At 41.0% G+C, this 17,873-nt stretch overlaps 1 protein-coding gene across 2 annotated transcripts in view; it reads right to left on the minus strand.

The window, feature by feature from the left end:
* LOC126194929 (origin recognition complex subunit 5) overlaps nt 1–17,873 on the minus strand; it is a 158,084-nt gene that overhangs the window by 17,490 nt on the left and 122,721 nt on the right. For both annotated transcript variants that reach the window (XM_049933310.1, XM_049933311.1), the window contains exons 7-8: nt 16,917–17,047; nt 16,432–16,786 (exon numbers count right to left, since the gene is read on the minus strand). In XM_049933310.1, coding sequence (XP_049789267.1) covers nt 16,432–16,786; nt 16,917–17,047 — 486 coding nt within the window. The remainder of the gene's footprint in view (nt 1–16,431; nt 16,787–16,916; nt 17,048–17,873) is intronic.

Genomic DNA, 17,873 nt, shown 5'->3' on the forward strand with positions numbered 1-17,873 from the left:
GACAGCCAGCATCCATTTAGTTTCCACCCTGTCCAAGACCTAAATCCTCTGAGGGACTACGCCAACTTAGGCTAGGGTTTTGCCGGTGGTTTCTGCGAGATCCCGATTTTCCCACCATTGTGTTGTTTACTGACAAGTGCACCTTCCACTGGAGTGGCCTTAAACCTTCATTACTGGGCAAGGGGAAATCGTCATGTCATGTATGTCCATGGACACCAAGAACCATCTACGCTCAACATTTGGGCTGGCATTGTGGGTGACCATCTGATTGGGCCTCTCCGTCTACCTCCACTTTTTGCAAGGAACTGTACCCGGCCTGCTGAAAGATGTTCCCTTGGACATACAGCTATACATGTGGTTGCAGCATGATGGGACACCCACACATAACAGTCGTGCTGTGCATGGATATTTAAATGAACTCTTCGATGGCTGGGTAATTGACAGACGTGCTCATAGGACAAGGCCCCTGTGACTACCAGACCTCACACCACCCGACATTTTTCTCTGGGGATTCTTCACGTTAGTAGTTCACCCACCCAGCCATGGACCACCTAGAAATGAGGAGGAATTAATGAATCACATTCAACATGCTGCCAATCACATCAGGGCAATGGCAGGAATCTTTGAAAGAGTTTGGCAAAACACTGTTCAATGCTACCAAGCTTGCGTCATGTCAGAGGGTCACCAATTCGAGCACCCGTTTTAAGTAAACCATGTTCTAGAAACAAGAAAGGCCCTTTTCATGGTCGACACAACTGGTAAAACACTTTCTGTATGTGAACTAAAAGCTGTTGATGGGTTTGCTGCCGGTACATCTTATCATGAACCTATAGTGGATGTGTCGGACCCCGGCGGATTTGCCCCCAGAGTGGAAGGCTGGCACGTTACCACTGAGTGCGATCTCTGGCAGGCAAGGCATTTGTGGTCACGTGTTGTCCAGAGCATATGGTGACAGGGTAATCACACGGCCAATCAGAGCGTGTGGCACCAAGTTTCTGTGGTTTAAAAATTGTGTGTTGTTGACCTACACAATATTAGTAATTTTGGTTTCTACTGGCATCAGCTATACAGGGTTAAAATTTCGTGACAATTTTTCTCCACCCTGTATAATAAGAAATCAACATCCATAAATGCTAAGCTTACACACTACTGCCCAGAATCACTTGATACAACAGAACGTTTAACTCTGAACAGAAAGATGAAGCTAGAAGCTCTGGAAATCACAAATAAATAAATATAATTACACACACACACTAAGGAAAATTTTGGGACCAATTAAAGATCAAAGAAAATACAGAAGTGATAATTGTGAACTTATACACATATTGAGAACATTACAGACTTAATTAAAAAAGAAGACTAGTTTTCTATGGCCAGATCCAAAGGATGAATCCCAACAGACTGACGAAAAAACTGTTCACTTACTTCGGTAAACTACAAATGGATAATACATGGTGCAAAGAGGTTGAAAGGGAGAGGTATGAGCTCCATATTACTCCGCAAGATATTGAGGAGTGACTGCCACTCAGTAAGAAAATACAGGGCTCTACAGGTTTCCATGAGAAACAGAAGAATTGAGAAAATGTCTGTTTTATGTTTGTGAATATTCTGCTTTGCTGAAGATTATAGCTGTCTATAGCACATTGACTAACAACTCCCACAGTATTAAAATCAAGCACTGAAGACGTATTGTTAAATTCTTGTTTACTGACACAGCAGATCACACAGAGACTTGGAATCAGCTAAAGTAGTGGCAGGAGGGCAAGTAAATTATATATCATCTCCATCTTTTTTGCTTGGCCCATCTCACTCCAGTCCGCAGTCAGCAGACATCAGCGCAAATCAAAAGCATTCAGCGAAATAGCGTATTTGCTTCAGCATGTGCTCATTGACCTATGTAATGAAGTAAACTAACTGAAGCCCTAGATGGAATCCCAGGGCCCAAAATATGTATGTGGAGACATGAATATTAACACAGGTTTTGAAGAAGAAGTTACTAATAACTTCCTAGACATACGAGGTTTGTCCGGAACATACGTATAAAATTTGAATAACAACTTTTATTTTACAATTATTCAGGTATTACAATATGGTCTCCTTCAAATTACTCGCCCTGGGACGTGATACACTTCTGCCAATGCCGTTTCCACTGTTGATAACATTGCTGAAAGTCTTCAGTTGTGATGTTGTTCAGTTGCCGTATCGTTTCCGCCTCGATGACTTCCACATCTCCCAAGTGCCGCCCCTGAAGCACCATTTTGCATTTCGGGAACATGAAGTCACACGGGGCTAAATCGGGTGAATAAGGCGGGTGGTCTGTCACGGTGATTGAGCTTCGGGCCAAAAACTTGCACACAACGAGCGACTTGTGAGCGGGCGCATTGTCGTGATGAAGGATCCAACTGCCCCCCTTTTGCCAACTCCGGTCGAACTCGGGCCACACGAGCTCTGAGACATGTCAGAACTACAACGTAAAAATTTCCGTTCACTCTCTGGCCAGGAGGGACAAATTCCTTGTGAACAATGCCCCTAGAATCAAAGAAAACAATCAACATTGTCTTCAAATTGGAACTTTATTTTCGGGACGTTTTTGTTCTCTGTTCTCCTGCTAGTTTCCATTCCTTGCTTTGAGATTTGAGCTCCACATCGAATTCGTAAAACCAGGACTCGTCTCCAGTGATGACTCGGTTGAGAAAGTCCCCTCGTTCCTCTGCTTCCAACCAATCCTCACAGCACTCAACCCTCTTTGCTTTCTGTTCTGGCGTCAAGAGCTTCGGTATGATTTTCGCACACAATTTCTTCATTTCAAGTTTTTGTGTCAGGATTTCGTGAACGATTGTTTTGGGGACTGACAGCTCGTCAGCAATCATTCTCCCAATCTACGGTCTTTAAGAACACAAGCCCGAATTAGTTCAACATTTGCTTCGGAACTCGATGTCGACGGGCGTCCTGGGCGAGTGTCATCGTTCACTTCTTCTCGGCCATCCCGGAACCTTTTCAACCACTTTTTCACGGTTGGTTCCTTCAGAGAATTGTCTCCGTAAACCTGTTTCAAACACTTCAAAAGTCTCACGGCCATTCTTGCCTAGGTTTGCAAGAAACTTGATGTTGACGCGCTGTTCCTCAATCAGAGAGAGATCCATGCCAACGGCAGGTGAAAAAGGGTAACTGTCAACAAGCTGCCGCACACTCCCACCTTCACGCAGAGTGCTCCGACTCGAACTGAGCGTTGATGGGATTGATTACAGCAGTAGTCCCACCTGGCGGTGACTGCAACTTGTAACAAAGACATTATTCAACTTTTATACGTATTTTCTTCAAATGGTTCAAATGGCTCTGAGCACTATGGGACTCAACTGCTGAGGTCATTAGTCCCCTAGAACTTAGAACTAGTTAAACCTAACTAACCTAAGGACATCACAAACATCCATGCCCGAGGCAGGATTCGAACCTGCGACCGTAGCGGTCTTGCGGTTCCAGACTGCAGCGCCTTTAACCGCACGGCCACTTCGGCCGGCCGTATTTTCTTGACAAACCTCGTACTGAGCACTTTTGGTGTGGCACAAATGGTAAACACACAGTAAACACTGCTCCAAAAATACCAAACAGTTCAGCATCAGTTTTAGACCATGTTCTTCAGGTATCTGCAGGGGAAAATTGTAAAGTATTTATAAGAGATCTCAGCCTTTCAGATAATTACTGTCAAACAATAAATCTAAAGACTGGCTTGGGTAAAACCTGCAAAATTGCAGGCCTACAAAAGAATCTTCTCTGAACGTAGCTGCAGCAAAAAACCCCTAAAAACATGTAGCAACCATGACAACTTACACAGCAAGCAAGCACAAAGATGATGTTTCCCATAGCTGAGCTTGAAGTCAGGAAGACAGTATAACAATTAAAAAATAAGAACTCAGCAGACACAGATGAAGTCCTTGTTGCTGTTCTGAACCCGTGCATAGATAGCATACAAGCTGCATTAAATGAATAAAAAATGAGTCATTTAGTTCAGATATTTTCCTAGAGTACCTAAAACGTGTGTAAGTTGTGCCCTTACTGAAGAAAGGTAATGCGGAAAGCACCACAAACTACAGGCCAGTTTCACTACTGCCTTCATTCTTGAAAATAACTTATCCACTTATGAAAGAGAGAATAATGAGTTACTGGAAAAAAATACTACCTTTTTTTACAAAGCACAGATCGTTTCCGAAGAGGGAGAAGTACAGTGTCAGCCATTACAGAGTTCAGATGTGTGATACTTTCAGCTTCTGACAAGGATGACTGTGTCACAGGCATTATCTTAGACTTGTCCAAGGCTTTTGACGTTGTTGAGTAAAAAATACTAAACAAGTGAGAAGTGCTAGGTATAAGAGGAATAGTGAAAAGATGGTAAAACAGGATGCAAAAGGCAGAGAAAGTTCACATTTCTGCTGACGATAATTTTTTTCTAAAACAATTGCCAGATGAGAAACACACAAACTTAGGTGTTCCTAAAGGTAGTATATGGGGTCCAATATGATTCTATATATATATATATATATATATATATATATATATATATATATATATATATATATATATACACTTTCAAGACAGTGTAAGACATAGACGAAAAGTTCTTTTCGCAGATGACAAATGCATCACTCACTCATGAAACATCAAAACTTATACTAGAGGAAGAAAACAAAACACTCAAGGATATTTATGATTGTGTAGTACGTAAAAAATTAACATTGAAGATTTTAAAAAAGTACACATTTCAGCGCACTGAGAGGAAACAACTATGTCACATTAAGCCTAGACAAAAAATCTGTAGAGTGTGTTACAAGCACACAGCTTTATGGATGAACATTGAGTGTCAGCTAATATAGACTGAGCACACAAAGATAATGGCAAAAAAAGTTGTCAGCATGTTTTGCTCTTAGGTTTTTAGCATCAGTTTGTAACAGCACTTGTCTTGTGGTGACATACTATGCATATGTGCACTTAATTCTTAGCTATAAGATTCCTTTCTGGAGAGGTAAGACACAAAATGTGGACACAGATTTAAACTGCAGGGAAAGGCTGTAAAAATAATAATTAAAAGTAGTAATCGGGTTCTCTGCAAATAGGCATATAAAAAAACTGGGCATCCTTACTACACAAAGCCAGTAAATCTACCAATATGCGGAGACTATCAGTGAAAAAATTACCAAAAATTACACGAACAAAAATGGCTCTGAGCACTATGGGACTTAACATCTATGGTCATCAGTCCCCTAGAACTTAGAACTACTTAAACCTAACTAACCTAAGGACATCACACAACACCAAGTCATCACGAGGCAGAGAAAATCCCTGACCCCGCCGGGAATCAAACTCGGAAACCCGGGCGCGGGAAGTGAGAACGCTACCCCACTTTCACTAACAGTTCTACATGTAATCATGGAACAAAAGCCAGTTTGGACAATATATTTTCCAAGGAAAAACAAACAAAAACCCCAAAACATTTTCTATCTGAGAATAAAACTGTATGGTAGATTGCCAAGGGAAAGGAAAAGGATTACTAAAAATGACTGTGTAAAAAGGCAAATAAAACATTCTTCCTAAGTAATGCATACTACAAAATTAAAGATTACTTAGAGGCCACAATAGTGGGTAGTAATGAAAGGGGGTAACTACAACACCCTCTCACACTTCAATAAGTAATCATGGTTTACTGCTTTAACAAGGAAAGCCTGTGTCAAGGTGTAAAATGCATGATAGTAATGTCATATTATCATCCTCCTGAGTTCAACGTCTCACTCATAATTGGAGGATGCTGTCTGAGTTTTTCAGGCAGACTGAGGAGCATAGTTGCATGTTTGGGGGCATGGAATCTGCTTTCTCAACAGATTGGATAATAATTGTACACCTGTCAGGAGGATTGTCTTAGTGTTGGGTTGGGTTGTTTGGGGGAAGAGACCAAACTGCGAGGTCATCGGTCTCATCGGATTAGGGAAGGGCGGGGAAGGAAGCTGGCCGTGCCCTTTCAAAGGAAGCATCCCGGCATTTGCCTGGAGCGATTTAGGGAAATCACGGAAAGCCTAAATCAGGACGGCCGGACGCGGGATTGAACCGTCGTCCTCCCGAATGCTCGTGCAGTGTAACAGATTCAAGTTGGTGCAAGAGGCACAGCATCATCTCCATACAGTCCAGGGTCCATCAGTGCATATTCTTAGTATATGCAGCAATAAAGAACAAAACCATATCTTTTATTACATGTCACCTGAAACAAATTGTGTGTAGATCAAGAACACTACAACTGAAACCAACCAAATGAGAGTGCAGCTGTTAGGACACTGTCATATTCGGAAGGATGAAGTGGCTCTGTCCGGTCACTGTGATGGTTCGTTAAGGCCACAGCCAACCACCTGTCCTGTCCTATCCTCAAAGCATGCATGTTTCATATTCTGTGCATTTTATCTTTGGCACTACTGAGCTGTATTGCAGTACCTTGATGATACCCTTATCTATGCAAGCTGATCCTTGGATGATTAATAATAATAATAACCCACTATCCAACATGCTAAATAATACAAATTATGGATACAATATTACTGGAACATACCCACACAAAATCACACATTTGCTATACATGGATGATCTAAAACTACTGGCAGCAACAAATCAACAACTCAACCAATTACTAAAGATAACAGAAGTATTCAGCAATGATATAAGTATGGCTTTTGGAACAGACAAATGTAAGAAAAATAGCATAGTCAAGGGAAAACACACTAAACAAGAAGATTACATATTGGATAACCACAGCGACTGCATAGAAGCGATGGAAAAAAACAGATGCCTATAAATATGTAGGATACAGACACAAAATAGGAATAGATAATACAAATATTAAAGAAGAACTAAAAGAAAAATATAGACAAAGACTAACAAAAATACTGAAAACAGAATTGACAGCAAGAAACAAGACAAAAGCTATAAATACTTATGCCATACCAATATTGACCTACTCATTTGGAGTAGTGAAATGGAGTAACACAGACCTAGAAGCACTCAATACACTTACACGATCACAATGCCACAAATATAGAATACATCACATACATTCAGCAACAGAAAGATTCACATTAAGCAGAAAGGAAGGAGGAAGGGGATTTATCGACATAAAAAACCTACATTATGGACAGGTAGACAATTTAAGAAAATTCTTTCTAGAACGAGCAGAAACTAGCAAAATACACAAGGCAATCACTCATATAAATACATCGGCTACACCACTGCAATTTCATAACCACTTCTACAACCCTTTAGATCACATAATATCAACAGATACGAAGAAAGTAAATTGGAAAAAGAAAACACTTCATGGCAAGCACCCGTATCATCTAACACAGCCACACATCGATCAAGACGCATCCAACACATGGCTAAGAAAAGGCAATATATACTGTGGTGTCACCGCCAGACACCACACTTGCTAGGTGGTAGCTTAAATCGGCCGCGGTCCATTAGTACATGTCGGACCCGCGTGTCGCCACTGTCAGGATCGCAGACCGAGCGCCACCACAAGGCAGGTCTTGAGAGACGTACTAGCACTCGCCCCAGTTGTACGGACGACGTTGCTAGCGACTACACTGACGAAGCCTTTCTCTCATTTGCCGAGAGACAGTTAGAATAGCCTTCAGCTAAGTTAATGGCTACGACCTAGCAAGGCGCCATTAACCATTTGTAACGTTGCATGTACCTCAAGATAGAGTCTCACTTGTATCATCCAGAATGCTGTATACCAAAGGACAATATAAAAGTTAAGTGTTCTAGTAGCTACGTTCTTTTCTTTATCACATTCATTACGAATCCTGTTCCAGACTTAACGCCAGACGGCGTGAGTTGACGCGTGCCCCTTCGGCTACTTCACTGTGGACTGGCTGCCTTAACAGTCCACTACATATACAGTGAGACAGAAGGATTCATGATTGCAATACAGGATCAAACAATAAACACCAGGTATTACAGCAAGCATATTATTAAAGATCCCAATACCACAACAGATAAATGCAGACTTGGTAAACAACAAATAGAAACAGTAGATCACATCACGAGCCGATGTACAATACTAGCAAATACAGAATACCCCAGAAGACATGACAATGTAGCAAAAATAATACATCAACAGCTTGCCTTACAACATAAACTTTTAAAACAACAAGTTCCTACATACAAGTATGCAGCACAAAATGTACTGGAGAATGATGAATACAAATTATACTGGAACAGAACCATTATAACAGATAAAACAACGCCACATAACAAACCTGACATCATACTCACCAATAAAAAGAAGAAATTAACACAACTAATCGAAATATCCATACCCAATACAACAAATATACAAAAGAAAACAGGAAAAAAAATTGAAAAATACATCCAACTGGCTGAGGAAGTCAAAGACATGTGGCATCAGGATAAAGTTGACATCATACCAATTATACTATCAACTACAGGAGTCATACCACACAATATCCACCAGTACATCAATGCAATACAGCTACATCCAAACATATATATACAACTACAGAAATCCGTAATTATTGATATATGTTCAATTACCCGAAAGTTCCTAAATGCAATATAACACATACTGTACAGTTAATAGGAAGTGACGCTTGATCAAGGTCCGCGTCACTTTCCATTCTTAACCAGACTTAACGTCTGAGAAAGTAAAGAAATCATAATAATAATTCCCCGTGGAGGCCCGGGAAAAGAATAGGCCTCCGGTATGTTCTGCCAGTCGTAAAAGGCGACGAAAAGAACAAACCACTAATAGGGCTAACCCCACTTTTAGTGTGATTACTTGGTTCAGGACAGAACTAAAGAAGCCTCGGAAAAGCGCCGTCATGGTCGGGGACGACGCTTGAACCCTATGCCCGCCTACAATGGTAATGACACTGCTAGCCAACTGGAAAATGATTTAAATCCAAATAGAGGTGTTTTGCAGGATATGCTTCCTGCAACCACCCTAGAAGGAAAACAAAGACAGAGGATGAGATGGTCAGATGAAGTTAATCGACACCTCATGTTCTGTTATTACCAAGCAACAAACCTAGGAACCAACACAACTGGATACAGATCACAAGTATACACAACATTTATTACCAGATACCCGGAATTAAAATTTTTAACAGAACAGCGACTAGCTGATCAGGTCCGTGTAATAATAAAAAATAACAGGATACCCCAGTCAGAATTAGAAAACATCAAACAAGAAGTACAACAAATACTGGAACAAAATAATGTGCAATTAGAAGAAGAAGAAAATACAGTAATGGACTCAAACATCCCAGAGCAAACAAACAAAGAACAACACGCATCAATTAAACAATCAGAGGAAAACAAAATCTTAAGACAGCCACCAGCACAAGCACAAATAGAACATGAAGTGACACACATGTTAGATATAGAAGAAAAATTTCAGTTGACATATATAGAATACAAAGACACAAATACAGACATTAGACCATTCTTGCATAGACCACCAAATAGCCCACAAGTCGAAACAACAATAAAAACTATCAACACAATCATACACAACAAAATAAATGAATACACAACTATGGAAGAGTTACAACTACTGGTTTATGTAGGAGCACTCACTACACTAAATATACACACTAGGCAGAGATCAGAACCAACCAACACACAGAAGAAACCCACAAAACCAGCATGGCAACACTGGCTACAGATCAGAATAGAAAAACTGAGAAAAGACATCGGACAGCTAACACAATTTATAAGAAATGAAATATCAGACAAAAAACGAAAAAGGTTAGGTAAAATCTCACAACAAGAAGCAATAGAGCAATTAGATGAAAAGAAGCAGAAATTACAAGCATTGGCCAAACGACTTAGAAGATACAAAAAAAGTGAAAATAGAAGGAAACAAAACCAAACATTCAACACAAACCAAAAGAAATTTTACCAAACAATAGATAACACACACATAAAAATAGACAATCCACCAAACATAACAGACATGGAACACTTCTGGAGCAACATATGGTCAAACCCAGTACAACATAACAGACATGCATGGTGGATACAAGCAGAAACAGACACATACAAGATGATACCACAAATGCCTGAAGTGATAATTTTGCAACATGAAGTCACCCGAGCAATTAATTCCACGCACAATTGGAAAGCCCCTGGAAATGATAAAATAGCAAATTTCTGGCTAAAGAAGTTCACCTCAACACATTCACATCTAACTAAATTATTTAACATACCTAAAAACAAAGATGATGTGACTTACCAAATGAAAGTGCTGGCAGGTCGACAGACACACAAACAAACACAAACATACACACAGAATTCAAGCTTTCGCAACAAACTGTTGCCTCATCAGGAAAGAGGGAGAACTAGAAACGGTGGATTTTATAGCACTTTTATAACAGCTGCTTTCACGTATTAAACAACCATTTCGACTAGTTCTAATAACTTTCACTTTATTTCCACTTCCGTTTTTCGCACATCACTGATCAATTTTAGCCGCTCCCCACAGGTTTTAACGTCATTATTACAATTGTTAGCCCCATTTTCGTAATCTTTCACCACAACACCACTCCTTTAATACATTTACACGTTTTTTCGAAATTTTCCCGAATTTCTCCATCCTTTAACGTGTTTTAGCGGCAACACAACCACCTAACCTTCATGCACATCGCTGTCCACCAACCCAAGTTCACCACAGGATCAACATAACCAACACTTTTTCGCCTTTTTTCATACCAGATCTCCAGTTACTTTCTAGTTCACCCTTATCTCTCCCCATATATTTTTATCTCTCATTTTCATTTCAACCTCACACTTTCCACCTTCTAATACCATGTGATCCTCACAACACCCCCACAACGACCCCATTAAGTTTTATTTACATTCCCTCCGCAAACATGCCTTCACCCTAGCCAGATTACACTCGCATATTTTATTTTCTCAGGCTTGTCTGACATTTGGCATAACCCCCAAAGGCCTCACACTTAAAGTTCCCATCTCTGGCTGCAACCCTTCTTTCCATCAGTCCCTATACCAGGTCCAAACTGAACAATCCATTGCCCTCACCCACCTAATCCTTCACCTACACATCAACTCAGCCAATGAACACACCCGTCAACTCCTATCCTTAATAAAAGTCCTCAATCTTTCCTCTCCCACATCCACACCGGCTATTCAGAGCATCCTCCTACAGGCCAACCGCAAATTAGAACAGCATGCCACCCTTCACCTCAAAAAACTATCCAATCTCCTGGTTTCCCACCTCCGGAAAGGCAACTCACTCACTCTTCACAACCTTTCCAGCAAACCTCAACCTCCTCTCATTGCACACAAACCCAGTCTCTCCCATCTACTCAGTCTCCCACTTCCAGCTCCACTCCCTCCAAAACCTCAAAATTCCAATCAACACAATCTGGCACCACAACACCCTAATTCAGTAGTTAACCTTTCCTCCAAACCTCTCTCCCAATCCGAAACCTCTGTCCTATCCAAAGGCCTCACCTTCAGCCCCACTCCCAGATTCAACCAAACAGCCCTCGTCAAAGATTTACTGTCCTACACTTGTACTCTCTGCTGGAAGTATCACTTTGCCACGAAGAAAAATGATCCTACTCCTACTCCTAATGATCCAACTCCCCAAGACACCATCCAAATTGAACCCTGCCTGGAACAGTTCCGTCCTCCGTCACAGCGGGACCCACCTCCTCTTCCTCAAAATCACCCTCTCCAAACCTTCCAGGAATTTCTGACTTCCAGCCTTGCATCTCAATCCTTCTTAAAAAACCTTAATCCTACTCCCAACATCACCACTGCTGAAGCCCAGGCTATCCGTGATCTGAAGGCTGACCGGTCCTTCATCATTCTTCCGGCGGACAAGGGTTCCACGACCGTGGTACTTGATCGTCGGGAGTATGTGGCTGAGGGACTGCGTCAGCTTTCAGACAACACCACATACAAAGTTTGCCAAGGTAATCCCATTCCTGATGTCCAGGCAGAGCTTCAAGGAATCCTCAGAACCTTAGGCCCCCTACAAAACCTTTCACCTGACTCCATCAATCTCCTGACCCCACCGACACCCCGCACCCCTACCTTCTACCTTCTTCCTAAAATTCACAAACCCAATCATCCCGGCCGCCCCATTGTAGCTGGTTACCAAGCCCCCACAGAACGTATCTCTGCCTACGTAGATCAACACCTTCAACCCATTACGTGCAGTCTCCCATCCTTCATCAAAGACACCAACCACTTTCTCGAATGCCTGGAATCCTTACCCAATCCGTTACCCCCAGAAACCATCCTTGTAACCATTGATGCCACTTCCTTATACACAAATATTCCGCACGTCCAGGGCCTCGCTGCGATGGAGCACTTCCTGTCACGCCGATCACCTGCCACCCTATCTAAAACCTCTTTCCCCATTACCTTAGCCAGCTTCATCCTGACCCACAACTTCTTCACTTTAGAAGGCCAGACATACCAACAATTAAAGGGAACAGCCATGGGTACCAGGATGGCCCCCTCGTACGCCAACCTATTCATGGGTCGCTTAGAGGAAGCCTTCTTGGTTACCCAGGCCTGCCAACCCAAAGTTTGGTACAGATTTATTCACGACATCTTCATGATCTGGACTCACAGTGAAGAAGAACTCCAGAATTTCCTCTCCAACCTCAACTCCTTTGGTTCCATCAGATTCACCTGGTCCTACTCCAAATCCCATGCCACTTTCCTTGATGTTGACCTCCACCTGTCCAATGGCCAGCTTCACACGTCCATCCACATCAAACCCACCAACAAGCAACAGTATCTCCATTACGACAACTGCCACCCATTCCACATCAAACGGTCCCTTCCCTACAGCCTAGGTCTTCGTGGCAAACGAATCTGCTCCAGTCCGGAATCCCTGAACCATTACACCAACAACCTGAGAACAGCTTTCGCATCCCGCAACTAACCTCCCGACCTGGTAGAGAAACAAATAACCAGAGCCACTTCCTCATCCTCTCAAACCCAGAACCTCCCACAGAAGAACCACAAAAGTGCCCCACTTGTGACAGGATACTTTCTGGGACTGGATCAGATTCTGAATGTGGCTCTCCAGCAGGGATACGACTTCCTCAAATCCTGCCCTGAAATGAGATCCATCCTTCATGAAATCCTCCCCACTCCACCAAGAGTGTCTTTCCGCCGTCCACCTAACCTTCGTAACCTCTTAGTTCATCCCTATGAAATCCCCAAACCACCTTCCCTACCCTCTGGCTCCTACCCTTGTAACCGCCCCCGGTGTAAAACCTGTCCCATGCACCCTCCCACCACCACCTACTCCAGTCCTGTAACCCGGAAGGTGTACACGATCAAAGGCAGAGCCACGTGTGAAAGCACCCACGTGATCTACCAACTGACCTGCCTACACTGTGACGCATTCTATGTGGGAATGACCAGCAACAAACTGTCCATTCGCATGAATGGACACAGGCAGACAGTGTTTGTTGGTAATGAGGATCACCCTGTGGCTAAACATGCCTTGGTGCACGGCCAGCACATCTTGGCACAGTGTTACACCGTCCGGGTTATCTGGATACTTCCCACTAACACCAACCTATCCGAACTCCGGAGATGGGAACTTGCTCTTCAATATATCCTCTCTTCCCGTTATCCACCAGGCCTCAATCTCCGCTAATTTCAAGTTGCCGCCACTCACACCTCACCTGTCATTCAACAACATCTTTGCCTCTGCACTTCTGCCTCGACTGACATCTCTGCCCAAACTCTTTGTCTTTAAATATGTCTGCTTGTGTGTGTATATGTATGAATGGATATGTGTGTGTGTGCGCGCGAGTGTATACCCGTCCTTTTTTCCCCCTAAGGTAAGTCTTTCCGCTCCCGGGATTGGAATGACTCCTTACCCTCTCCCTTAAAACCCACATCCTTTCGTCTTTCCCTCTCCTTCCCCTCTTTCCTGATGAGGCAACAGTTTGTTGCGAAAGCTTGAATTTTGTGTGTGTGTTTGTGTGTCTATCGACCTGCCAGCGCTTTCGTTCGGTAAGTCACATCATCATTGTTTTTAGATATATTTTTCCCACGTGGAATGTTTCCCTCTATTTTTATATATAACAAACACAAACACACACACAAAATTCAAGCTTTCGCAACAAACTGTTGCCTCATCAGGAAAGAGGGAAGGAGAGGGAAAGATGAAAGGATGTGGGTTTTAAGGGAGAGGGTAAGGAGTCATTCCAATCCCGGGAGCGGAAAGACTTACCTTAGGGGGAAAAAAGGACAGGTATACACTCGCACACACACACATATCCATCCGCACATACACAGAAGAAAATTGTACAAAGCTTCTCACTATGATACAAACAATACATATCACAGCAATAACACAAGAAGAAAATACAATCTAAACTGTGATAGGATAAATACGTCTAGTTCAGAAAGACGTTAAATAGCCTAGCACCAAAATCTTTAATCACTTAAGTGGTGACACGTCCCTAAGAGATCATGAATTATTCAACAGCGAAAAAGAGCTTTTGTTTGAGGGAAAAAAGTATTATCTAGAAGATTCCTTTTAACAGAGAGATACAGACCACTTCCCCATAACTTTCTGTTTGCATGTGAAACATTTTGTTTCTGTTCTACAACTCTGGTTACTGTGCTTTCTTACTAGATAAATGAAGCTGAATCTTTAAAAGATCCATTGAATCAAAGGCAAATTCATGCTGAAAAATAATAAATTAGGAGACTGCAAATGACACGAGGTGTGTGAAGAAAGTCATGAGACTGATTTTTTATCTGTCAAAGTTTTTATTTGCTTATTTTTTCCAATTAGCAATATTGTCCCATTCAACATAGTTCCCTTCGGCAGCTATACGTCATTAGAGTATCATTCCCAGTCTTGGTAGCAATGGTGAAAGGCTTCAACTAGTAGGGCCTTTAACATGTCAGTCACATTCTTCTAAATGTTCTCCAGGGTCCCAAAATGATGTCCTTTTAAGACATTTTTCAGTTTTAGGAAAAGAAAAAAGTCACGTGGAATTGGACCAAGTGAGCAGGAGGGCTGTGGAATGGCAGGAATGCCTTTTGAGGTCAAAATTCTGTGATGTAAGTGGCTGCCTGACATGGGGAATTGTCATGATGCAGCATCCACTTGTCTGCAACATCTCGTCTCACTCTATTCATTCTTTTTCTGATGCTTTCAAGGACATCTTTGCAAAACACACTGTTGACAGTTTGTCCTGGAGGAACAAATTCTCACAATAGCATGCACATGTTTAATGTTTTCGCCTGTTTTTGAAGTTGAAGGTCTCCAGAATGTTCCCCATAGGCCTGTTTCAACTTTTCAAAGGTCACACTCATGGATTCCACACATTTAACACAAGACATGATTGCACAACATTGCTCTAAATTCTGCTGTTCCATTTTTGTAACACACATCAAAAACACAACTTCACTCATGAAGCTCTCAGAAATATGTGATCATTGTTCAGAACATCTGGTAGGAATGAACACAGTGGTCTCCACAAGTAGAACAACACAGTGTTGCCAGATCAGTCGAAGTGTTGCCAGCCTCATAACTTTTCTCACACATCTCGTATGTGCATTAATTTGATGTAAAGGATATGCATGCAATAAAACACACATTTTAACACATTCCATATCCATGCTTCAACACATGCTAATGGATCTCTGGACTATGTATTTAAAATAAAACACATTTGTGCCTGTAATTTCAGTTAATGAGTTGAATTTTCAGTTGTTTACTTGAATAAACATTAGTAATCTGTGGTGAAGTTACATTTTTCTAATGATTCCCCACAAATGCTAGTGTGTTCTGTGTATTCCACAGAGTCAACTCCCCCCCCCCCCTTTCTAAATCTGTTGTACACAGTATTTTTTTCTGATGTAATCCCAGTGCATGCTGTTTTCATATACTTTTTTCTTGCAGATTAAGTTGGGTGATAACGGAATTTTCTACAGTATTCAGAAGTAATTGTATCATACATCACAGGTTATGTCGGCTTGTTCTTTTAAAATATCCATGTAGCATCCCTTGGTATTAAAATTTTTATGTTTTGTTAGAAATAAATGCACATTTGGCAGTTTTTAAACTAACTCAATTCATTCATTTCACGATATTTTTTAGTGTGATGACATTCCTTCTTAAAGTCTGAACAGCCCCAACCCCACTCCTGTTGTATGAAGGAGCTATTGGTCTCGAATGGTGGTTTTTATCACCTTATGTTTGTGTACGATAAAGCCTATTAAGAAAAATATTTTCCTTTCTTCCTTTGCTTTAACACTGCTTGCATTACTGTAGTTATTTAATAATGAAAATGACTTATACTAGTAACAGCAATTTGTTAGTAAGTAAAGGGCTAAATAAGCTAACAGAATACTGACCTGCACAGAAAGATTTACTGTGAAGCTGACCTCATCTTGAACAATAGAATAAAATATAGCCAACAGTCTATCCACCGTGAATGGTTTTGGTCCTAAAAGCATATCACTTAGGATGTCATTTTTAGATCTGTTGATTCTCTTTTTCTTCTTCTTATCTTTCCGTTTCATAAAGAGAGCTTTATCCAGTTTTGAGGGAATGTATGATGCCAAATAAGCAGCAATGAGGAAGTATTTGGTATAATACGGCAGCTCAAAACTTAGCGCAAATTCCTGAGAAGACATCTGATCACGATATCCAAGTCCTCTATTGGCAGCTGTATTGCCTGCTAGTGAGAAGTCATTTTCATATTCCATCCTGTAAAATAGTAAATTATTTCAGTAATGTGAATTTTCACTTGAACTAATGTGGACATCTACTATTACATTTGAATTATTGTTTAACTTATAATATAGTAATAAAATTTCTGATAGAGGAGGAACTTTACCACATAGCAGTTCTCTGATAGAGGTATTCCAGGCTGCTTTTGAGGTGAGGCACGACTACCTGCCACAGTTTGTGCATTTCTGAAGTGCCTGCGACCATTGACTGTGAATGCTTGAAGAAATTTGAATTAACCTAAAACACAATTCAAAACATTTAAGAAAATACTGAACCTACATACAGACCAGTAAACTTAATATTGTCACACTAATAAAACAGTCTCCACTTCACAACAGAAAATGGTATAGATTCAGTCATTCATTCTTTTATTCACACACCACATTCTGTAAATCCCATCAAATTATACATTAACAGGAGGAAGCAGCCACTGCTGACCACTTCTGTTAAATATATGGTCAAGAAATTATGATAACTGCTAATTTATTCAACCTGATAACTATGAGAATTATTTCTAGAATACTTCCATATGTAACAGTGTATCAGGAGAAAAACAGTTGCTTTGAAAAAAAGCTATTGTAACTCCTCCTCTACTGTTCAGCTCTTGTTTTCACCAGATACAGTAGAGCATTGACTATCCTAACTAACTGGACGACATGGGTTCGGAAAATGTTGTTTATTCAGATAATCAAACTGTATACTTTTATTTATCAGTTTACAAATAAAAACCACATACATTTATAGCAATGTGAATCTCTTACTATTACACAGTTAAGTACAGTAGGAATGTACATAGTATAGCCTTGCAAACACAAAATATGTAATATGTACACATTTTGCATGTACAGTACACGTGTATAGAATTAATGCTTCAAAAATTCTTAGTTTTGGTCTGTTTATGCAGGCCTACCTACTTACGAGCAGCTAAGTTGTGTGCTTTTTTCCACACATAATATCTGATACTGGTCACTTTCATTTTGAGCATCAAACCATCACAAGACAATAACTAAACATGTGAAAGCTTCAGAAGCTGCAAGTGTATTTTCATTTTCTGGACACTAGC

The sequence above is a fragment of the Schistocerca nitens genome, chromosome 7 (genome assembly GCF_023898315.1).
Source record: "Schistocerca nitens isolate TAMUIC-IGC-003100 chromosome 7, iqSchNite1.1, whole genome shotgun sequence".
In the NCBI taxonomy this organism is placed as follows: Eukaryota; Metazoa; Arthropoda; class Insecta; order Orthoptera; family Acrididae; genus Schistocerca; species Schistocerca nitens.